Here is a 24,083-nt window from a genome sequence, read left to right as displayed (position 1 = left end):
GTGCACACGCGTCGTTGCCCCGCGCGCCCCCCGCGGCAAAGTTAGGCTCAACTTCGAGGCGGGCGCTGACGCCCTGTCCCTTCCACTTCCCACCAGGTCCTGGGAGGCGGCGGCGAGCGAGGCGGCGGCTCCGGCGCGGCCCGGGAGCCCCGGACGAACGGCGGGCGGCCACAGCGACGAGGGACAGCGGCGCGCCCGCGTGGGGGCGTCGGCTCGCGCCTCCCGTGGGCGCCGGCCAGGACCCGCGCCGCGCCGCGCTCCGCGGGGACCTCGCGGGCGGCCGGAGCCCGGCGCTCGCCTCCAGGAAGCCGCGGGTCGGCGCTCGCCCCCGAGGGAGCCGGGACCTCCGGCGACTGAACAGAAGCTGCCCTCCCATTGATTCGGCCCCGTTGGGCGAGAGGCCGGGCGAGTGTCCCGAGCGCGTGCGGAAGGCAGAGGGCAGGAAGTCGGGCTCCTGCGGCGAGGGTGGCGGCCGCCGCGCCGGGCGGACGGGGCGAGCCGCCTCATTGATGTGTCCCCGCCTCGCCTTCTCCCCCAAGCCTTCAGGGAGCGACTCGGAGCTGCGTTCCCCGCGCGGAGGCCCGGAAGGGCTGGCTGTCTGAGCAACATGATTATCCACTAATATCCAAACTTCCCTTTTTTTAACCCAAAGAGTATCGGTGATTTTTGTCCACTGCGAGCAGAAGAACCCGGGACCCTTGAGATGCAGCAAAGCCTTTATTTATAAACAGGCCTGAGGTGTGACATGCGCGCGCCCCCTGCCCACTGAGTCAGTGCTCTATCCTATGGATATCGGTCCCGAGAGCTGAAGGAGACGAGTTTGCACTGGGTCCCGCGGCCTCCGTCCTTTCAATGCCCAGTTTCCTCTGGGACTGCTGGCCTTCCCTGGAGATCAGAGCGGTGCTGTGTGCCATGGGCTGTATCCAGAGCATCGGGGGCAAAGCCAGAATCTTCCGGGAAGGAATCACGGTGATTGATGTGAAAGCCTCGATCGACCCCGTCCCCACCAGCATCGACGAGTCCTCCAGCGTGGTGCTCCGCTACCGGACACCCCACTTCCGGGCCTCGGCCCAGGTGGTCATGCCGCCCATCCCCAGGAAGGAGACCTGGGTGGTCGGCTGGATCCAGGCGTGCAGCCACATGGAGTTCTACAACCAGTACGGGGAGCAGGGCATGTGAGTACTGTCCAGGAGCAGGCTTTGGGGGGCTGCTTGGGGTGTGGAGCTTGATGGTCTGGGGCAGAGGGGAGCTTTAGGCATGTCCGGAAGTGGCCGCCGAGTCCTCCATGGCCATGTGACCCCCTAGAGGGTTTGCGTGTTGACTCAGATTGGGCTCATGGCTCTAGGACCTCCTTTCCCCCTGTCCCCGAGGTTGCCGAGAAAGCAGAGGAGCCCTGGCTGGGTAGCTCAGGGGTTAGAGAGTCGTCCTGATACGCCAAGGTTGTGGGTTTGATTCCCGCAACCAGTGAATGCATAAATAATTGGAACCAATTGATTTCTCTCTCTCTCTTCCTTCCTCTCTCTCTTTAAAATCAACCAATCAATCAAAAGCAGAGGAAATCCCATCAGGCGCCTCTTTGACAAAGCGGCGTGCTGTCTGGACCAGCAGAGGCCACGCTGGGCCCCGGCTCCGGCCCTGCAGCCCACGTGGCCGACGCTCAGGGAAGGACCTGGGTGCCCGGGAGCCGCCTGTTGTCTGCCCAGAGCCCTGTGCTGGGGCGGAACTGGCCTCCGGGGTCTTCAGCTGCCCCTCAGTTTTGTTTTTTTTTTTGGGGGGGCGTGCGTCACTGTTCCCCGTGGTGTTTGAGAGGACGGCCGGGTTCAGAGACCAGGTTTGCTTCGGGGGTCGCACTGTTTCTCTCCAAGACGGAGGCCACTTCAGTGGACATCAGTCTCAGGCTCAGAGCCCTCTGGCCTCTCCCCAGCCTGGCCTCCAGGATAACGTACATCTCAGTGCAGGACCCTGGGCCTGGGCTGCTTTTCTGGAATGTTCCCTGATCCCAGGGTGGCCATCCTGGGTGTGGAAGAGCAGTGGTGGACTTCCCCTGAAGAGCCAGCCTCAGGCAGGCGGTGCCAATAGCTGTGTCGGGGCACGGGGGCCACTCGCCCGCAGCCCCTCTCTCAGCGTCCATTCTGTGCAGCACCCGGGTCTGCAGTGAGGACGAGAGACGCCCCAGGCGCAGGGCTTTGCGCTGTTTGGGAACATCCTGGGCCGCCTGAGATTAGAGGGGGGTAAGGAGGGCATGGGGCTGGGGGGGCACCAAATGTCACGGCTGCTCCACCACTGACTGAGTTATGAGGGGAACGGGGGTCACAGTAAAACTTAAAACGAGGGTGTGACCGCGATCGCCCGAGGAGGTGCGTGCGCGACCCACCTCCATGGACACTCACCGCGCCTCCACCTGCCTGTGTCCATGCCCAAGCCCTTTAATTCCCGAACGCGGCCCTTAATCCCGGCTGGGGGCTGACTTCCCATTCCGAAGGGGAACATCAGTCTCAGCTGTTGGGTGTGAATCTTTCCTAAGAAGCCGTAAGCTCAAAGCCTTCTGGGGCTTTGCAAGGCATCCGGGACAACTGGCAGGACGGAAAGGGTTCCCGGGCCTCAGGCGAGGCCCTGGGGTCGGGGAGGCAGGGGGCCCTTCAGCGCTTGGCGGGTACGGGTGCCAGGAGGGAGAAAGGGATGTGATGGGATGAGATGGATGTGATGTGCGGTGGGAGGGCACGGGCCTGGCTCGGAGCCTCAGCCTTCCCATCTGTGCACAGGGTTTCCAGTCCTCGAGGCCTTGCCCTCTGTGCGGTGGCTCTGGCGACGTCCAGGCACTGGCTGGAGGCAGGCCCGAGCCAGGAGACCCGAGGCGACCTTTCTCTGTCTGTGCCAGTCCTTGCCTCCTGGGTGGGGGAGCCCAGGGCACACCTCAACTGCAGTCACGCAGCCCCGGGCGGCGGTCCAGGCTCCGCCGCTTTCCAGGGTGTCCTGAGCCACCCTGACCGTTGGTTTCTTCCTCTGCAAACGGGGGCGTCCTAGCCCTTGCGCCACGGCTTCTTGCGAGAACGATGGGAGACGTGTGTCAAGCAGTCGGCACCACGCCGAGCCCACGGCACAATACTCAGTGCGAGCGGCTCTCGCCGTTAACGTGATTGCTGTGATGGAACTGGGTGCTTTTCTGACGGGGAGGCAGCGACCGCATCTGTAATGAGTTGAGAACCGTGGCTGAAGCTTCAGAATGCCGACCGACATAAGCGCCTCTTGTCCTGCGTGCTCTCCCTGCCCGGCCTTCCTCTTTCACACTGGGCCGCTCCCTGACTTCTACAAATTGTGAAATAGTCACGAGCGACTGGCGTTTCCCAGGGGCCGACGGCCGGCTGCCTGGCTGTCTACCTGCTTCCCCGGGCCCGTCCCCTGCCTGGGACACCGCTGTTGGCTCAGGGCCCTCTGTGTCGGCGTCCCATCCTCCTGGGCTCCTGATCCCGGGTGGAGGGGCCCAGCCCAGAGGGAGGGCAGAGTTTGAGGCTCCCTGGGGGGTCGTGTCCCTCGTGGGCTCAGACCCTGGGGTCGGAATGACTGACCAGTGGTGATGCCGGGCCTTGGGCAGTCACCCCGGAGCGTCGGCGCTGTCATCGGCTGCTGTGAGGATTCGTGGGGACAGGGGCAGGTGACGAGTTGGAAGCTGCCCGACTTAATATTAACCAACAAAATCGTAAGAATCACCGAGCAGCGCGGCTGTTCTGAGCCGGTGCCGCTGGGAACGGGAAGGGCTGGCTCAGAGGAGGCCTGAGTGTGAGTGAGACGCAATCACCCTTCCCCTCCATCTCCCTGACCCCAACGACTCCTCATGTCTTCAAGCCCCGTGACATGGGAGTGAGGAGGGCGGAGCCGGCGGGACTGACCAGGGACCTCCCGCTGCCCAGAGCTGCCCCCTGGCTTCGCCGGACCAGAGGCCGTGCTGTGCATCGTAGGACGTGGGCCAGAGCCCCTGGTCTCCACCCGCTCGATGCCAGCAGCCCCCCAAAACCCTGTTGTGACAACCAGAAGTGTCTCAGACACTGCCGCTGTCCCTGGGGGGGTGGAAGCCACTGCTGGTTGAGAACCACCGGACGAGACCCAGACGGTTTGAATCATTCAAATGAGACCCACGCACGGGGCTGCAGTGGCGGGCACAGGTGGCAAAGGTTAGCGCTTCCGTCCTTTACAAATGGGCTTGTACTCAAAACATTAATTCCAGATACTTAACCAAAACCTGTTAATACCCCCAACCATTATCCCTGCGTGAGATTAACCTCTAATCCAGGGGAGCTTTGTAGAATGACATTCTGGGTCTGAAATATTTCAAGGGGGACAATAATGTGACTCCCACAGCCAGCCGTACGATGGTGAGCTTCTCCGGGCCAGCTTGAGAGGATGCTTTATGGTTCTGGGTCCAACCCACATTACTTTCAAAGCCACACTCCCCTCCCCCGTCCCCCCCAACCCCCCAAAACTGTTGGAGACACCTGCCTCCACAGCCCCGTCCTCCGCAATTCCTCAACCGCCACCTGGCAGCTGGCACCGCCTTCTGAGTGACAAGTCACAGTTTCTCGCCCGCGTGGGAGACGCTTCACGTTGTCCCCAGTTTGCCCCTCTCTGGAGCCCCCACAGGAATCTGGCTCAGGGCCAAGGCCAAGGGCTGGTTCGTTTCTGGCTCTGGGTTCTGCCAGAGGGCAGACCTGGGGGGAGCGGGGGGGAGGAGAGCAGCAGGGTGTGGGCCCCAGCTCCGCCCTTCACTGGTGCTGGAACCCTGGGCCAGTCTCTCAACCTCTCTGAGCCTCACTGTTCCCATCCATGAAGTGGGAGCACAGTCCTTCCCTCGTGCAGGGGTGGTGAGGGTTACGTGAGGGGAGGCATCGCGAGAACCTAGCACAGCGCCTGGTGCATCTGAAGGCGGGATCCCGGGTAGCTGTCAATGTCATAACTGCTGCGGGTTAATTATTAATGAGCAGCGCCGCCGGCGTCAGCATAAAGATGGCTATATTGTGTTGTCGCCGGGGCTGCCTCCTCTGGGGTTGGGTTTCACGCACCCGTCCACAGTGTGAGCGCCCTGGACCATGAGACGGGTGAGGGTCTTTCCAGGCGGCAGATGGAGTGGCATGGGCTGCCCCGGGGTGAGCTGGCCGGAAGGCCGGGCAGGTTGGAGGGGCTGCGGCCTGGGGTTGGGGTGCTGGAGGGCGAGTGTGCAGAGGGGCCGGCTCCCTGTCCTCTCCGTTACTTCCCAAGGGCCTCATGGAGGAGGAGGACCCAGCCCGAGGCCTGAAGCCACTGCCCGAGGAAGCCGGCTGCTCCAGCGGGTCTGGGCCAGGCTGGCGGAACGGCCGCCGACCACATGGCCTCTTCCTGCAGCCGGGCCTGAGCCAGGGCCCCGCACACAACAATCGGGGATGCGGCTTCCTCTCTGCGACCGGAAGGCGGCCTCCCCCAGCTGCTGGGCCTGGCGGAGGGCGGGCGGAGTGGGTGGGAGAGGGAAGTCCTCGTTTCCAGGCTTGGGGGTGGGAGGAAGTGGCGGGGGACTGCCCGGCCAGAGAGAACTCCCCCCGACCGGCCCAAGCCAAGGGATCACCCCAAGGCTCACCTCCGGGTGCCCCCGACAAAGGCTGGCTGTTCTTGGGGACGTGCGCGAAGGCAGGGCCACAGTCAGGGAAATAAATGAAACACACGTCCGTGTTTTTGCGGGTCGGATCTGGGTAAAATGAAAAGGACCAGAAAGGGCTGTGGTGGCTGCCACGAGGGAAAGGGATCAGATTCTAGGTGGCACTGGAAATTAGCTGTAAAGACATAGGAAGCCATTTTCATTAGAAAGACGTCGTGACAATGGGAACGTATACGGCGTGTGTGTGAGGGAAAGGTCTAGAAGGATGTTTACCAGCCGGTAACCTGCCTCCGGGAGGGAGGGCAGCGCGGAAGAGACGCTTTCGTTTCTCGCTTTGTGCACGTCTCTGCGGCTGGCGCTAAAAAAAACACAGCTTTCACGACTAAGAACTGGTCTGTCCCTTCCTGTTAGGCCCAGGGCCGCGTGGCCTGGGTGGAGAGGGGCGCAGGGCAGCGTGGGGCTGGTGTTTGGGGGACCCAGGGCAGGTGGGAAGAGGGGGACACCGCAGCCCCTCCCCAGAGAGCAGGCGCCGGGTGACCCGCTTGGTGGGGGTCCGGCCTGGTGGGTGCCCACCCGCCTGGGGCAGAAGTCAGGAAACCGGGATCCCACTCTGGCTTCGGGGGGGCTTTGGGGCCTCAGTTTCTGTAAATTTGCAAAAATTTGCAGGATTTGAACTTTTTGCGAATTGTCAAAACTGTTTTCTTGAGGACGAGGCCAGATCGTCCCTGGGTGCCCGCTGGGCCGAGCCAGGGCCCGGAAACCAGCCGGCGGACCAGGCGGACCGGGCCCGCGGCCTCGGGCCTCCCCTGTGGCTGGTTCTCAGGCCCAGTGGGCGCCGTGGGGCTAGTGTCAGCTTAGTGTCACTTGAATTTAAACAACACATGTATTTTAATATCTATTAGAAAACATATATCTATATGTATTTAGCATATTTGTTATTTCAAAGGTATTTCTTAGGAAAAGTAAGTTTAGTTGAGTTTTTTAAAAAGTGCTTGATTTGAAGGAAGATACAGGAGTGTGTGCACAGGAGCCCAGTGAAGAGACAGGAAGTGGCTCCATGCTGAGGCCTAGGAGGCTGGGCCCGCAGTCAGAGAGCCCCGCCCACACCCACGGGGCGGGGCCCCCAGGGGTGCATCAGGCCATCCATGCCTGGGAGAGCCCAGGCCCAGGCTCACCACCCTGCCTGGCTCCGTCTGAGGGAGCCAGGGGTGTGCCCCGTGGCGCCAGGAGGACCTCCCCCGCACACCCGGGGCCTCGGCCTCCCTGGCTTCCTTCGCCCTCTGCTGAGGGGCCTGCTGGGACGGGGGCGCTGGGCTGGGGGGCTGGGCCCGGAGCCACAGGGTGACCGTCCCAGCCCTGTGGCCCTCAGCAGCCTCAACCGCTTCTCCAGCTCCAGGGACGGTCCTACTGCAACCCCTTCAGACGCACATTCTCAGTCAGGCGTGCTGCTCAGAGCTGTGTGCGCGCACACATATGTGCGCGTGTGTGTATACATGTGATTGTGTGTGTGCACGTCTCTGTGTGTCTATGTTTCTGTATGTCTCTGTGTGCCTGTATGTGTGCGTGTGTGGAGCGAGGGCCCATTGGAGGCCAGTAGCTCAGGCTGTGGGTCCTGGTCCAGCGTCTCCCTGGTTATGTGACCTTGGGCCAGGCCTCTGACATCTCCAGGCGTCCCCTGTGAAAGGCGCCCCGCAACCCCGGCCCAGGCCGAGGACGGGAGAACGTGCGTAGGGTGCCCCGTACGCAGCTGGCCGATGTGCTGCTGCTGTGGGGACGCCCCGTTGGGACTGGCACTGCCAGCCACAGCGCTCAGGTAAGGGGCGCGCCAGCAGCGCAGCCTCGGGTGAGGGGCCCGTGGGCTCCGGCCCTGCCCACAGGCACTGGTCCAGCACCAGCCTAAATCCTGAGGTCCGGCCCTGCCCTCCCGAGATCCTCAACAAGGACCGCATGGTTAGTTAATCCCCCGCCGATGTGCCAGGAAGCAGCAGCAGGAGCACCGAGTGGCATCGGCCTGGTGGGAGGGCGCGGGTGGGCTTCCCTTGGGGACTCCAGAGCTGAGCCAGGAGCACCACCCAGGAGGCCGGGGAGGCCGGGCAGGCGCTGTTCCAGGCACAGGCCCTGTGGGGCGGGGCCCGTTAGAGGAACTGAGAATGGTTAGAGGGTCTGCAGCCTGGGGAGGGAAAGTGTGTGAGAGAGTGTGTGTGTGTGTGTGTGTGTGTGTGTTTTGTGCGCACACACGTGTGTGCATGGGACCTGGGCTTCAATGATATCGGCTTTAAGGGTCATGGGGAGTCATGGCAGGTTTGACAGGGTTGGAGGGAGGGACGGTGCGATTACTGTGTTTTTAAAAGATCTCTCAGGCTTCTCCAGGGGCGAGGCTGGGAGGCCTGGGCGGGGGGAGGGGGGAAGAGGGGTGCTGGCTGGGGTGAGGTCAGGGAGAAGGGGGACCGTCTCAAGGCAGGAGGGAGAGTCAGGGATGGTGGGGGCTGGAGGGCACGGGGCCCCCCACCATCTCTGTGGACCAGGGCGGCACCCCGTCCATTTCTCTCCCAGCTTGTGGCCAGCGTCAGTGACGGGTCTGTGCGAACTCTCGTTGAGGGGGTGCTGGTGGGGACTGCAGACGGAGCTGGGTGTTGAGGGAAGCTGAGGGGTCCCATTCTGACGTGATACCGGGGGGCCCAGAAGGCGTGTGAGGTCTGGCGCCAAGCCTGGACTCCCTGCGGCCCTTTGCCTTCCTACACCTACGAGGACCCAGCACAGCTGGGGTCTGGAGAGAAGGTGGTGGGGCAGGCGGACCGAGGCCGTGGGCCTGGGGCAGGAACAGGCGTGTTCCCACGTATTCCAAGGCCCCCACCTCCAAGCCGATGGGTCGCTTGCGCGCTTGTGCGCAGGCACGGCGCGGGGAGCCCGGCTTACGGTACTTACCCCTTTTGGTGGCATCTGCGAGTCAGACACTGTATTGCTCAGTGTGTGCAGGGCCGGGGTCCGAGCCCCCACTCCGCCCTGTGGGCAAAGCACTGAAGGTCGGCCTCGACGTCCAAGGTCATTCCAGAACCAACAGGAAATCTCAGAGGCGGCCCCGCTGCGTGGAATCCACTCCTCGCAGAGCACGCGGAGTCTGAAACCAGTGAGGTCAGATCAGGGCCGGCAGAGCTAAGTGCTGACACCTCCCTCCGGCCGTCCCCGAAGTTTCCACGTGCCGCTGTTTACTGGGCACCAGGTAATGTACATCAACGCATGCCGTCGCCCCCAGACCTTGCAAGGTGGGCGGGGCTACCCACAGTTGACCGATGGTGACCCCGAACTCAGAGATTTGTGACTTGATCCGAGCCGGACTGAGCCTGGATCCAGGGCTGGCCTGTGGTCCCCAGAAGCCGTGCCCTTAACCTCCCTCCCTGCCACCTCCTCGTGGGCACACCGGCCACGGGACCAGGTCCAGGCCATGCCGCTGGCGATGACTTGAAAACAGATGCCCTTGGCCCTGGTTCTGAGTAACAGCCCACGAGACGCGGCTGTCTGCCAGCTCATGAGGACCGTCACCTGTCTGACTGAGCGGGGGCTGGAGCCTTCGGGGCTCGGGGAGGAAAGGCATCTTGGAATCCGGGGTCCGAGGCAGAGAGAGAGAAGCCGTCGTGGTATTGGGAAGCCCCCACTCCCCAAACCAGCCAGCTCTCAGGAAGTGAAAGGGGCCAAGGAAGCGCCAAGTTCCTTTTGCAAGTTTGCTTTCCGCCTTCTAAAACGTTGTTGCCAGCAAACGTGGCTGCCGTGAGCGGACGGAGCGGGTGCCTTCGCAGCAGCCTCTGCAGCGGGCGGGTCTGGGAGAGCAGAGCGGCGAGATCGGGGTGGGGGGCCGGTGGGCACTTGAGAAACGTGAGGTGGTTTGAGCTGCTGCCCAGGTTCCCTCTGAGAGATGCACTCAAGGCCCTGGGCAGGAGATGGCTACCCAGGCAGGTGACTTTCCATAAAATAAACAGAAAACAGAAGGAAAAAGAAGTTAGCAAAATCACGTGGGCAATCATTCCTCCTACGTGTCCCCAACGTTGCTAACTGCTAACACTACATGATGTATTTCCATAGAGGAACGCATTTTTTTTTTATTGTGATCCGATATACATCAAAGTTCCATTTGGGCCATGGTTAAGTTCAGGGGCATTGAGCACACGCTCATGGCCACGCGCTCATCTCCAGCACTTTCACCCCAACGGGGACGCTGTCCCCATGAAACACGAGCCCTCGGCCCTGGTGAGCATTCTGCTTCCTGTCCCTGTGAACGGACCTCTCCGGGGCCCGTGGGTGTGGAATCCCCGCGTCTGTCCTGTGTCTGCTTACTCCACAGCATCGCGTCCTCAGGGCACGTCCGTGTTGTAGCAGCGCCAGAATGTCCCCCCTTTTCAGGCGGAATGATGCCCCATCGAGGGGGTGGACACGCTTGTCCATCACCCGCCCCTGGGCACTGGCGTCCCCGCCCCTGGGCTGCCGCGAATGCTGCCGCAGTGAGCAAAGCAGGGGTCCCGAGGGCACCTGTGGCGAGTGCGGGCGTGCAGCACTCTGCGTGCCAAGCCTCCTGAGCTGGCATCACGGGCCCAGGCGGAACCAGCCCTGGACCACGCCAGGCTGCCCGGGTCCGAGTGCCATCGCTTAGCCCGGTCACCTTGGGAAAAGCCCGGCCTGGCAGCGCCCTCCTCACCTGTGCAGCGGGGCACGTGATTGCTGATGGGTCTCCATGGGGGGCTCCCAGACACTGCTGTGTCCTCGGAGCAGCTCGGACGGGCTGAGCGTTGTTATAGCAACAATAGTGACGGCAGTGGTGCCAGCAGCGACCAACTACGGGCATTTACCTGGTGCTCTGCCCTGGGCTGGCACATTCTTGTCTTCCTCAGTGACCCCAGCAGGGACATGTGTCTGCACGGGGTCTCCCACCAGGGAGGGGGCAGCTGAGACTTACAGGAAGGCCTGTGGGGTTCCAGAGTCTGGGCTCTGGGCACCCCGCTGCCTGCTCCCGCCCCAGGAAGGCTGAGCCCCTAGGCCTCTAGCAGCGAAAGCCCAGTGGGGGCCGCTCTGCAGCCAAGCATGGTGCACCCCAAGCCGGCCCAGCGCGGACTGAGTGCACTGAGGCGGCTGGTTAGGCGTTCTTGATTCTACGCTCCAGGGATGGGCCAGCCGGCAGCATGGCGCTTCCTCTTCTCGGCAGGCATGAGCAGAAAGGAAGGGGGGGGGGCGGAGGGAGAGAGACGCGGAGGTGGGAGGCCAGCCCCTAAGCAGAGGGCCCTGGGGTGCTGGTTCCTACACCCGAGGCCCGAAGCTCCCCCTTCACGGGTGAGGGCACTGAAGCTCAGGGCAGGCGTTGCCCCAGGTCACGCACTGGTCAGTGAGGGGCCAGGATTCATCTCGGATGTGCTGACCCCGTGGCCACTGGGCTCTGAAGTGTGGCCTTGAAAGCAGAAGGTCATGGAGCAGAGGGGCGGGCAGCCTGCGTGTCTGTGCCGCCCCCCCCGCCCCACCCCCCGGTGCTAAATGGCCCAGCCTCTCGGTGCCTATGGCCTTCGCCTCAGCCACGGTCCCACGTGGCCGCCCCAACAGCAGCTGGCACAGCGCAGGGCTCCTTCCGGTTCCCCATCCCCTCGGGCTGGGCGGCCAGGGCTTCCCGAAGCCCAGCTGGGAGCCAGCGGGACGGCAGGGGTTTCAGGGGGGAGACCGGTTTGAGACGATGCAAGAGAACGGGGTGGGTTTTGAGGGGGAGTGATGTTGGGGGAGCCCCTGCTCACTGCCACGATGTCGGATGTCTCTTTCCTGTCTGGCCCCCGGGAGGTGAGCCCCCGGGCAGGGGGCGGCAGGGGCCTGTGGCGGCTGGCTGAGCAAACTGCCTTCCCACCCTCAGGTCCAGCTGGGAGCTCCCGGACCTTCTGGAGGGCAAGATCGAGGCCATCAGTGACTCGGACGGGGTGAACTACCCCTGGTACGGCAACACCACGGAGACCTGCACCATCGTGGGCCCCACCAAGAGGGACTCCAAGTTCATCATCAGCATGAACGACAACTTCTACCCCAGCGTCACGTGGGCCGTGCCCGTCAGCGAGAGCAACGTGGCCAGGCTGACCAACATCTACCGGGACCAGAGCTTCACCACGTGGCTGGTGGCCACCAACACCTCGACCAACGACATGATCATCCTGCAGACGCTGCACTGGCGCATGCAGCTCAGCATCGAGGTGAACCCCAGCCGGCCCCTGGGCCAGCGCGCCCGCCTGCGGGAGCCCATCGCGCAGGACCAGCCCAAGATCCTGAGCAGGAACGAGCCCATCCCGCCCAGCGCCCTGGTCAAGCCCAATGCCAACGACGCTCAGGTCCTCATGTGGCGGCCCAAGTACGGGCAGCCGCTGGTGGTGATCCCGCCCAAGCACCGGTAGCAGCCGGCCGGGCGCCTGCCCGCTCCGACTCCGACGATGAGACCGCTCCGACGCCCCACGAGGACGCCCGTCATCCGGCAAAATACAACCATTCTACCTTGTCCCGCGGGGTCTCACTGTGCGCATGCCCGGATGGCCTCTGCCCTCTCGGATGGAGCCGCTGCCTGCGGGAGGGGGAGACCAGCGGGACAGATTAGGGTGAACCCCAGGTGCGCCCTCCCGTCACTGGGGTTTCCTTTCCTCACCATTTCATTCACTTGCAACAGACGCCCCCACACAACTGCTTCCAGTCCTTTTTTTTTAGACGCCTCTCTAGGAGGTTCGGGCGGGAGGAGGGGGAGCTGATGAGTGACAGGCCCGCGCTTACTGACCCGTGGGTGCCGGGCCCTCCCACGCGCCCCCCTCCCCCCTTGCCCTCCCTCACGCGGCCTTATGTAGACTTGCTTTGCCAAACTTTTGCCTTAAGCTGAATTTAAAGGAAAAACACCGAAACAGATCTAAAGCAGGATCTCTCTTCTGCTGGACTTCCCATCTCCTGCCGGGGGCTGGGGGGGGGGTTGGGTCCGGAGGAGAGAGACTCCCTGAGCCCCTCCCGGGCATCTTGGCACAGGGGCAGGGACCCCGGCCTCAAACCAGCGGCTTATTCTTGTGTTTCAGCAGAAACACAACCACAGACAGAAGCTGCCTACGGAGCCCCCCCCTCCCCCGTCCCCGGTCCAGGTGGCTCTGCCAGGCCCGCCCTCGCCTCCCTTCCCTGCAGCCTTGCCTTGCTCGGGGTCGTGGAGAGGGAGGCTCCTGGGAGTTGCAGGTGGAGCCCCGGGCATTTCCGCCCTCTGTGCCCGGCACCATCGCCGGGGGGCTGCCCCCCCATCTCACGCAGTGAGCCTTTCCCTTCCCATCCACGCTGGTCCCAAATGCCGGGGGCCAGCCCCGTGGGCCCAGGCTCAGCTCTAGGTGGCGGGTCCGAGGAAAGGCGCACCTTTCCCTCCAGGCTCCTTCTCAGGGGACGTGGAACACACAGCGCTGGAGGGGGGCGGCCTCGGAGGGAGCACGAGGCTTCCTGGGTCCCCGGCAGCCTGTCCTGGGAAGTAAACGGGGCCCAGGGTTGAGCGGCATCGGGCGCGGTGCAGGCTGGACGGGGACACTGCCGGCCTTTGAGGGCCACCCGCCCTGGCGTCCTGGGCGCCGGGAGTCCCAGGACTCGGTCCCCAGTGACACCAAGCTTCCTCCGCGATGTCTGCCTTGAAGGCTGCTTGCGGGAGCTGAAGCCCCCTTCCTCCAAGCTTGCCAAGCCCACAGCTAGTCACCCAGGCCCCGCATCCAAACTAGTAATAATCAAGCACAGAAAACCATCCGATGAGAAAAACGATCCATTTCTGCACATGAGCCACTTGTAGGAGCCCAGTGACCACCCAGGAGGCGTCGGTCACCCAGTCCTCGCTCCCTCCGTTACCCGTGACAGTGTGTGTATTCAGGGTGCTGACCGTCCGCCCAGTCCCTCTCCCGAGCCCCGCTCCCGCCAGGCGCACAGCTCTCCTGGGACAACTGGATTGCAAACAGCATGGTGCTTGGGGAACCTTCCCGGAGCTGCTGGCCCCGGGTGTGAGCCCCGCCTCGAGGTGAGGGCGGGGAGCGCTGGGAGGGGCCGGGTGCCGCCTGGCCTCCTGGCGGAGGGCCCTTCTCCGCACTCAGGTCTTCTTGTACTACAATGGAGAATGGGCCCGGCGGGGTCACGGTGGGTAGAGGGTGGAGGTGGAAAGAACAGCCGGGGGGGGGGGGGGGGGGGGTCTGTGCTGTTTGGGGGCAGAATCCCTCCAACTCGGACTTGGAGAAGGGGAGCAAGCCTGTGGGCTGGGGTCAGCGCCGTGCCCGTGGAGGGAAGGCCGGGCTCCCCTGCCTCTGCCCGGGCCCCTGCATGTCTGGCCCCGCTCCCCCGCTCCCCCTCCCTGCCAGCTGGCCTTTCCGAAGACCCGGAGAGGCTGCAGGCCCGAGGACGCTCCCCCTCCCGTCGGGAGCACAGGCCGGGCTTCTGGCCGGGTCCCCAGTCCCCTGGTGTCCCCGTGTGGACACTGGCCCAGCAATAAGGACCGTGGAGACTACTGTGAAGCAAACCAGTGCACTTACCAGGAGGCACAGACTCTTGAAGAAAATGTAAAACGAACCTTAAAAAAAAAACAAAAATATTCACAAAGAGAAATAAAGTGTAATTTTAAAGTAGGGCTGGCCAGGGTCTGGATGTTTCTGAAGTGGCGGGTCATTGTGGGGTTGCCGGCGCCGTAACTCGGGGGCGCCTGTGGGGCTTGTGCTCAGGGCCAGGGGGACCCCGGGAGGGGCAGGCCACTCGATGCCACCTCTGCCATCCCGGACCTCGGTCCTCACCAGCGTCCTGGCTGGTCCCTGTGGGGAGGAGGGGGGCAGGCTTGGGGGTGGGGCCAGGACTGGGGGGCAGCTTGGCTTTTTGGCAAACAGTAGAATCCCATGTGAATGGGGTGAGTGTACAGACCTGTACACCTGTCTTCGTAAGGAGGGAGCTGCTGGGGCCATGGGATCCAGAAGGTGGCTCTGCCCGGCCCTCAGCTGGCAGCCAATGTGGGGGATGTGTGTGTGTGTGTATGATGTGTGTGTATGTATGATGTGTGTGTATGATGTGTGTGTGTGTATGTGTGTGTGTGTGTATGATGTGTGTGTGTGTATGATGTGTGTGTGTGTGTGGGGCGGGTGGGGGCTGCATGGACGCTGAGCCTTGCAGTTTATCCTGTCTTCTAGTCAGACTTTCCTATGAAAGGCGGAGGCGGGGGACTTGGGGGTCCTGGAGTGGGGGTGGGCTCTGAGGGGGGCCGTGGATTGGATCCGTCTGCGAGTCTGGGCGAGAACCGAGCCCTGCCGAGCCCACCTACCTTGCATGGGACCCCGGGCTCTCCCAGTAGCCGCCTCCTAGCTGGTGGGGCCAGAGCACCCCGCTGTTGGTGTCCAGGTATTAACTCACTGAGTCCTCACGACCACCTGGGGTTACCAGGATCCCCATTTCAAAGATGAAGAAACTGAGGGAGAGCGAAGGGGAGAAGCTGCCCACGGCTGTGCCTGTGGGAAGAGTAGGCCCCGGATTTGAACCCGGGCCCCGGAGCCCAGACACGTGATGCTGCGTTGGGTGCCCAGTCCCGGTGACGGTTACAAGCAGGCCCGGCCTTTGGCTCGCTCCCTCCTGGGCTCCCGGGGCAGGAAAAGCCTCTCCCCCTCCTGCCCCGGGTGCAGTCAGTTCCTGCCCACAGTGAGCTGGGCGCATTCCCTCTGAGGGGCAGGCTCGCCCGCCGGGCACTGCCCGTCACTGGGCATCGGGGATCGGGTTTCTGCTCTGGGTCCCACGCTAGGAGCCCAGCGGCATCCTGCCTCCTGCCTCCGGGTCGGAGCCACCGCAGCAGGAAGTTGCATAACAGGCCCCGCTGGCCGCCCTCCGCCCAGAAGGCTCATGGCCGGTGCAGTCACTGTTGCAGTTCGGCTTTCGGTTGTGGAGTCAGCTCCTGAGCTCTGCCCGCGAGAGCGCGGGGGGTGTGCACACGCACGAGTGTGAGCAGGGAACGGGTGCAGGCCTAGCCGAGGGCGGGGGAAGCTGAGCTGGGTCACAGCGGGACAAGCCCCAGCAGCCCGGCACCCCACCTCCTTGCAGCCACGCAGCTGAGCGAGGGCGCCAGGACGGCAGCTGCACATGGGGGTGCCGTGGGGAGGGAGGCCTGTGCAGGGAGGGGCTGCGAGTAAAGTGGATTCCGAGTGGCCGTCAGTCACGGTGGGAGCCCGCCAGCCTCTCAGGCCGATAGCAGGTTAAATTTAGAAATCCCAGACGGGGACCAAGCAGACACCAGACCCAGCAGCTGCCGCAGGAGCCGGGACCCGGGCGCCTGCTGTCCGGCAGGGCCGCCCACCTGCCCCGGGACGTCCGGGAGCAGCAGGTGCACCGGGAGCCGGCCCCAGCCTGCCTGCCCTCCGAACAGGGCGTGCCGGCGCGGCCACGGCCCCTTCGGGTCACCATCCATCACATCGCGGGTGCGCTGCCCTTTACAGACCAGGAAACGGAATCTCAGGAAAGGTCGAAGGACTGGCTAAAGGTCACGCAGCTGGGAGGCTGCAGAGCTGGGTTGGCTTCCAACAGCCATCGTGGGTCCCGCTCAGTCACTGCTTTTCCTGAGACCACGCGGCCCGTCCACACCCCGATTCTCCCAGCTACCTGCGGGGCAGAAGGCCCGAGTGTGAAGCTAATAGTCCACAGCCCGCTGGCACTGGCTGGTGGAAACGATTAAATGCAAACACCCCCCCGCCCCCCCCCCCCCCCCCAGCAAATGAGCTCCATCCCTGAGCCTGTGTCCGAGAGGCAGACCCACACGACTGGCACGGGTCCTGGCGCTGCCGCCTGCTCCGCCCAGGCAGGGCTGCCCCGGGTCGCTGTGAGTGAGACGCAGACGGCCGGTTCCTCCACCGGCCTGGCCTTGCTCCATGTTTACGGTCCCTGTCCAATCCCACAGACAAAGGGCGGCACGCTGGGCGTTTACTGCAAGCGGCGCAGTCGGCGGCCCCGGGCTATTCTTGGCGGCCACTTGACTTGCGGAGTGAGGCCCGGCTGGCCGCCTGACCTCGCACGCTGGTTTCCCAACCCGGAGCCAGGACACGCACACCTGGCCCATCTGCCCGTGGGACTCGGAGAAACATAGGGTTTGTGCTCGGCGTTAACCACGCACGGGCTGCCTGAGGGAGGGCACCGGGCCGGCGTTTATATCGAACTAGACTTCTCAGTTAGGCCTATCACCACCGCGACATCCAGACCACAGGACTTGCTTATCCAGGACTCTCGGCAACAACAAACAGATTTAGGTGAATGTAGTACCATTCCCCCTTTTTATAGAAATGAAACTGGGGCTCAGAGAGGTTAAGTGACTTGCCTGAGATCACACAGCTAGGACGGGACCCAAACCAAGGCACATCCATGGTCTTAACCAATAAACAATTTGCTGGGTGGAGTCAATTTCCTCCCCTCCTTGGGGCTCAGTTCCTTTGTACATTTAAGGAGGAAATCAAACAAGATAACCTTCAGCCCTAAAACCTGGGCTTCTTTAATTCCCGCCCGGGCCAGCTTTGCCTCCCTGAACACAGCTCACAGCCAACACACGTGGTGAGGAAGGGGCCCGGGTGCACTGCGTGGCTGGGCCAGCCGGACCCCCCGCCCACCAGGAGGAAGCACGAGGTGCATGCTGTGCTGCTGGCGGGCCGGCGTGGGGGCCGCACGCAGGAAGCACGGCACGTCGGTACGTGCTTCTGGACATGACACTGGCCCCATCTGTGACGCTGGCCACCACACAGCAGTCCGAGCACCACTTGGCTTGGACGTCTCAGAGACGATGTTTATTCGTGTCCAGAACGGCTCAACATGAAAAAGAAGTCCCTGCAGACAAGCGTCAGGGCTCAGCCAGGTCAGCTGCCTGGAGCCGGAGTCCAGGCCGGGATTCGCTCAGAGCAATTGTTGCCACTTGAGAAAGAGAGGCGCTCCCCCCCGGGGCCCCGGCAGGAGGGTCTGGGGGAGGAACCCAAGGCTGCACCCTCAAATTACCACATGCAGAACCTTGCAACATGATTGTACGTTTCATTTACCTCCGCAGGGCAAATCCTGGTTCCCTAACTCAGGGAATGAAACCGAAAAGCAAACATGCAAGACTTGAGGATTCTAAATGCTCTGACAATATTGGCTGCTGACGATTTAAACTGCTCCATCCGCTCATACAGCCTTCTGTCAGCTGCAGCCAGTGACTCACAGCCCGGCATGCGGCCCGTCCTGCTCCTCGCTGGGCACCCCTCACTGGGCACCCCTCGGCCAGCTGGAGAGCTGGGGGATGGCAAGACGAGCAGGGGAGTGAGCCATGCCTGGCTGCTCTCATCTGCAGGGAAAGGGCAGGGATGTAGGGGGTCCTCTCCCTGCACTAGCCCTGCCTGAGGGTGTCCCTCCCGGGGAGGGGGTGTCCGGGCCCTGAAGCGAGTGCTGCTGGGTGAAAATACTGTGGGCGTGTACTCAGGGCAGGGGCACTGGGGCTTCTCTGCTCGGGCCAGGGAAGCCACCTGTGAGCTGGCCATGCCTGTGCCAGGCACTAGCCCGCGCCCTGCGCATACCTGCCCTGAGCCGTGGCATCGGCCGTTTTAGCTCGGGCCACGTGGCACCTGTTCCAGCTGGTAATCGGCGGAGGACAGCCTTGTCCCTGGGTCTGTGTCCAGTTTGTGCTCATCATCACCCACTGTGAGCCACGGACAGCTGTTCCGGCTGCAAGCTAGCGCCTCCCGGGGCTGGTGAGAACCAGAGGCCACTGCCAGGAGGTCTCGGCCAGCCCGGGGCCTGGCTCTGACGCTGGCCTTGCTGTGGCCCTGGTGTGCTGGGCTGGCTCCGTGCCCTTGAAGCTTCTGTAAAAGCCCGCCCCACCCCCTCGTCATCTCGTGCTGGGGTCTGGCTTTTTTTTAAAAATCTTCCACCGCCCTAACTGGTTTGGCTCAGCGGATAGAGCATCAGCCTGCGAACGGAAGCGTCCTGGGCTCGATTCCCGTCAAGGGCACAGGCGGGGTTGCGGGCTCAATCCCCAGTGGGGGGCGTGCAGGAGGCATCATCATTGATGTTTCTATCTCCTCTCCCTTTCTCTTCCTCTCTGAAATCAATAAAAACATATTAACAAAAAACTTCCACCAAGGAGTGAGGATATTTTTTCCATTGATTTTTAGAGAGTGGAAGGGAGGGGAGTGGAGGGGGGGTGTGAGAGAGAGAGAGAGAGAGAGAGAGAGAGAGAGAAACATCGATGTGAGAGACACACATTGATGGATGGCCTCCCACATGCACCCAGATTAGGGGCGGGGATTGAACCTGGAACCCAGATAGGTGCGCTTGACCAAGAATTGAACCCATGACCCTCCCGTGTACAGGCTGACACTAACCACTGAGCAACTCCAGCCAGGGCGGGGGTCTGGGCAGTCATTCTACGGGGGCATTTATCCCAGGTCCTGCCTCTGGCTGTCCTGGCGCCACCAGGGCTGAGACAAGGCTGACATGGTCCCTGCCCTCATGGAGCTGTTTGGGGGGAGGGGCAGATCAGACAATCAAATCAAACCACCAGTCACACACGACGAGTTGGGACGCAGGCCTCAGTAGCAGCGCTGTGGGCGGGAGGACGGGACCGGAGCTGCTGGAGCGGAGCAGGGCAGGCAACCCAGGGAGGCGGCGGGCAAGGGAGGGATCTACACTGACTGCAGGATGAGCAGGGGTGCGTGTGGGGCACTGGGCCGGGCCGGATGGGCCACTGGAGGAGCAGAGCAAGTGCCCAGGGACTGCAGTGCGGCGAGAGGGGGCAGGAGAGGCAGGGGGACACACATGTGACCCGTAGGCCACGGTGAGGATTGCCAGGTGGACGGCCCGGCCTCGTCAAGGCTGGCACAGCCTCGGAGGGTTGGGAAGCACTTCTGCTTCTGCATCCGGCCACAAGGAGATGGGGGGGGGGGGGGAGGCAGTGCTGGAGGGACGTGTGCGGGGAGCTGGGCACCACCACTGCAGCGTGCTGCCGGCCCCGCCTGCCGCCCCTCCCCCACGGAGGCCCTTTCTTTGCAGCTGGCGGTCCAGGGCTGACAACAATGTGGAGCATCTCCGGCCAGGGCTGGGGCATGGACGGGGTTCTATTTATAAGCTGAGGGGCTGAACAATGGCGCAGTGGGTCCCACCTCCTGTGGGACTGGAAAACCTCAAGCCAGACCCCGGAAGAGAGAGCAGAGGAAGGAGGGGATTAGACAGCCGAGGGCGGGCAGCCAGCCGCTTCCTCCAGACCTGATCCCCTCCCCGGAAAGCTGGCAGGCCCATCTGTGCGTGGGGCGCGCCCACCCCACGTCGCTACACAGCCAGCCTCTGCCCCTCCCTCCTGGGCTGCGGTTTAGACAGACGATGACCACGTACAAGGCTGGAGCCAGCGGGACGGGGGCAAAAGATACACAACGGGCGGAACGTTGGCTGTGGTCCACGTCCAAGGTCGGCTCACTTCCACGGGCAGACAGGACAGCTGTGGGGAGGGCGCAGCAGGTCCGTGCCAGTGGCCGGTATTTCTTCTAAGACGAACGACGACCCTGGGGAAGCGGGGGGGGGGGGGGGGGGGGGCCAGCCTGGCTGAGGGCAGGGGTGTGGCACCGCCCGGGCTCCCTCTGGCTCCACCACTACTGGCTCGAGACTCAGCCAACCGCTCCTCTCTCAGCCTCCCGTTCTCACGGGGAGGCGTGGTTATGGCATCTCGCTCGTAGGTTGAATGTGAAAATGTCCGAGAAGCACTTAGGATGGACAGTATCTGGCACAAAGGATGACCCGATGAACCACCGCTATTGTCATCAACCACGCGGGCTGGGGGTGCGACCACGGATGACTGAGGTCAGCCCCCAGATACGCAGATTCCCAACTGAGGATCAAAAACACGGCTGACCCCCCACACGGTCGGAACTGCGTGGGCCACTGGATCTCACGGGTGTGAGCGGACCCGTGCAGTTCACACCGGCGCTGCCCAAGGGTGGACGGGACACGGCCGGCGGGGAGTACGCGGTGCTTCTGCGCAGCGACCCCAGCGACGAGCCGTTCCCAGAATGCATCCCGAGGAACCGGGTGCCAGCAGGAGGGTCCAAGGTCAGAGCGATTGGAAACGGCAGCGACTTCCCTTCATTGATTTACGAAGTGCACATGAATATGAGACTCTAAGGAGTCTTCAATGAAGAGCTATTAACTTTTGTTCTGTCCGTTATTTCCCCAACTTATGTGACCAGGGAGCCCATTCGTTCTGGCTCAGAATAAACTCCCGTAGGAAACACTGAAGACAGCCGGGGTCAGGGCTAAAACCGCCTCAGGCCAACTGCTCTGTCCACGCGTGAGCAAGGAGGAACCACCGGGCGAGGACAGGAGGGAGCGCAGCGCCCCTGCTCTCCGCGCGGCAGGAACGAGGGGTGTAAGACCCAGCAGATGCTGACAGCACCAGGCAGGTGTCCGTGGGGAACTGTGGACCGGAGCCCACGAGCTGACGAAACTAGGGGGGGAGCAGGGAGAAAGAGGGGAGAGAAAGGACTGGGAGCCAGGCTGGCGGACTCAGGGTCACTCCTCCCCCACAGTCCTGCCCCAAAGGACAGAGGCTGACCAGGGCGGGGCACTCCCAGGAGGCCTGCAGAGCTGTCTGAGGGCAGCAGGGGACAGCCACCTGGGCCGTCACCTGTTCTTGAGCAGGTGCCCGAAGAGCAGCTGGAGGGAAGCTGTGTCCCACTTAGATTCAGGAAGGTCCTTCCCTGGTTAGTGGCAAAACCACTATGTCCGTGGGCGTCCGACTCTCAGATGCGGGGGACGGAGTCACAGGGACTGTGGCCAAGGCCTCAGCGCGGCCCCGGACCATCTGCAAAGCTGGTCACACACAGATTCGAGGGCCCACCCAGCGCCGCTGAATCAGAACCCCAGACGTGAGCGCTCCTGCGTCAGCGCTTCGGCCGGGGCTGAGCCCTCACCTCCGGGCTCCGTGCTGGACAAGGGGCCCACCACCAGGTGCAAGATGCCCCCAAGGGCTGTTTACCCCGGATGCAGGGCAAGGTCCTGTAAGGTGAGAACCCATGCACGTGGAGCCAGATGCTCACTTGCCCATCCTCCCCCTCCCCCTGGGGGGCCGTGTTCCAGTCACCGCGAGGGAAAAGCCCTCACAGGAGGAGGCCCAGGGCCTGGTTCTGGTCTCAGAGCCACGGAGGTCGGGTCCGCGGCAGCTGCACGCCCTTTCCGGAGAGCCTGACCTGAAACGCCTCTGGAGGCTGCCAGGCGAGAAAGCAGAACTGAAGGCGGGCAGCGGGTGGGCAGGACGGGGCCAGGGGACCGCCCTCAGGTGCATCAGCAGGAAGGGGACGTGACCACGCCCAGGTGTCATGGGGCTCTTCCTGTGCCTGGGAACCCCGACTCCTGGCCTGTCACTGCTGCCATCGGAGGCTCTGGTCATGAACACAACGTTTACATGGAGAAAAGCCAAGCAAACCACCAGCTCATTAACCACCCCCTTTCCTTCCGGCCTTTCCCAAGTTACTCAAGGGACACAGCGAAGCCAACTGTGACGGCGGCCCCGAGGGCTGGGGTGGGGGCAGCCTCCTGAGCAGCTGTGGTCCCTTCTCCTCACTGGGGCCCAGCCCTGCCCACCCCCGCGGGGAAGGCTCCCGCCCCACTGGCTTCTCCCGGGGCAGGCTGGAGCCACAGCGCATTCCCAGCCCACACCCGGAAGCTTGGGTTTCAGGGGCTGCCCGCTGGCTGCGCTCTGAGATGACCTCTGCCACCTACCAGTGTAACCGACCCCAAAAAAGGAGCGGAGAGGGCCCCCACGCCAGCACCGCATTCCCCGCCGAGGTGCGTGCTGGGCGTTATCGGCGTGCACAGCTGATACGCCGGTGGAGCACTGCCACATGCCGCCTCGACGGAGGATTAAGCAGAGAATTTGAGGTCAAGGGTTTAGGCCGAACCAGCTTCTATTTATAAAAAAGCGCCTCCGGGGGACAGATGGGCAGGAGCCTGGCTGGGTCTGCGTGTTGGTCGACAGGATGACACACGCTCCCTTTCAAGCGAGGCCCATCATGAGCTGCCCATCAAAATCCAAGTCCCTTTGTCTGAGGACGGCTCCTGTGTGGACTAGGGAGCTGCACGTGCAGGGACCGCCCGGGCCTGGCTGTGCGCGACTGGGCACTGCCCCTGCTCCGTGGCTGCGGGGCCTTGGGAGAACAGGGGGGCAGACCACACTCGGGGTGCGTCCCCGGGGCTGTGGGTGCACCGCACTCCTCTGCGGTGGGAGCAGCCTGCACTCGGCGCCCAGTGCCATCGTGGGGTCAGACCACGGCACAGCAGAGCGGGACCAGCAGCTAGGCTGCGGCTCACGGGTCTCGGTGAGCCCCTCCTTCCCCAGCGTGCACAGCGTCAGTAAAACATTTCAGCGTTTTAGTTTCCCAGCGCGTGAGATGAACAACTGTCCTTTCCAACGTTCCCTGCTAACGAGTGCAGCTGAAGCGCGGCCATGTTCTGGGCGGACAGATAACGGGACCCCACCCCTACTGGGCTGTGAGGGGCCCTGGTCAGCCGCTGCCATATCGCCGCCTGAGAAAGGAGACGGCGCAGACCTGAGACCCGCCCGGCACTGCAGACACTGAAGGTCGGGCCTCTGGACCGGCCTCGCCAACGCTCTGCTGTGACACCAGGAAGTAGCCCGTCTCCTCGGCCCCGGCCTGCGCAGGGTCACCGCACTGTGGTTAACGGTGGGCCAGCGTGTGTACCGATGTCACCGTCACTTACGGAGATAAGGGCTGTCTTCTCGTCATCCGCGTGCCTTCCTCCGGGGCAGACGTCAGCTGTGGGACACGCGCTGAGGGCCGAGGAGAGGAGCTGGGCCCGCTCCGCGGACAGCCCGCGGCCTCAGGCCACTGGTGTTCCAGGCTTGTCTCCGGCTCCCTAACCTCTGAGGGGCTACGACCTCTCCCGAAACGCCGCTGACGCCTGTGCAAGTGAGTTTCTTCCCCGCCACCCGTCAAAAAGCCGGCACCGAGGGTCCCGACACACACCAGCAAAAAGGACACAGGGAGGATACGAGTCACTGCCTCGGCAGGTGACAAGCGGCCCACAGTACAACGACTGTGCGGAGCCCTGGGTCCGAGCAGACGGGGAGACTGGCCTACACCGTGCTTGGCGTTGAAGACGTCCTGCTGGCCGAGGGAAGGCGCACCGGTGCCTCAGAGCCACAGCAACGAGGAGACGTCTGTCCTTGGCTGTGACCTGAAAAACCCACTTACAGCCCCACGGGCGTGGTTCAGTGGTTGAGCATCAACTTATGATCCAGGAGGTCACGGCACATGCCCAGGTTGTGGGCTGGATCCCCAGTGGGGGGCAGGCAGGAGGCAGCCGATCCATGATTCTCTCATCATTGATGTTTCTATCTTTCCCTCTCCCTTCCTCTTTGAAATCAATAAAAATAGATTTTAAAAAATGAAAACAAAAACCCCCACTTACATTTTGT

General features: G+C 63.1%; 1 protein-coding gene across 1 annotated transcript; it reads left to right on the top strand.

The window, feature by feature from the left end:
• The first annotated feature begins 259 nt into the window (after nucleotides 1-259).
• FAM78A (family with sequence similarity 78 member A) lies at nucleotides 260-12,128 on the top strand. Its single transcript, XM_008152508.3, has 2 exons — nucleotides 260-1,175; nucleotides 11,499-12,128. The coding sequence occupies exons 1-2, from the start codon at nucleotides 853-855 to the stop codon at nucleotides 12,025-12,027; spliced, it is 852 nt and encodes a 283-aa protein (XP_008150730.1). The 5' UTR covers nucleotides 260-852; the 3' UTR covers nucleotides 12,028-12,128.
• Nucleotides 12,129-24,083: the final 11,955 nt, after the last annotated feature.

This window comes from Eptesicus fuscus, chromosome 15 (assembly GCF_027574615.1).
Source record: "Eptesicus fuscus isolate TK198812 chromosome 15, DD_ASM_mEF_20220401, whole genome shotgun sequence".
Lineage (NCBI taxonomy): Eukaryota > Metazoa > Chordata > Mammalia > Chiroptera > Vespertilionidae > Eptesicus > Eptesicus fuscus.
The sequence above is the reverse complement of the archived record's forward strand: the minus strand, read 5'-3'. Positions and strand labels throughout refer to the sequence as shown.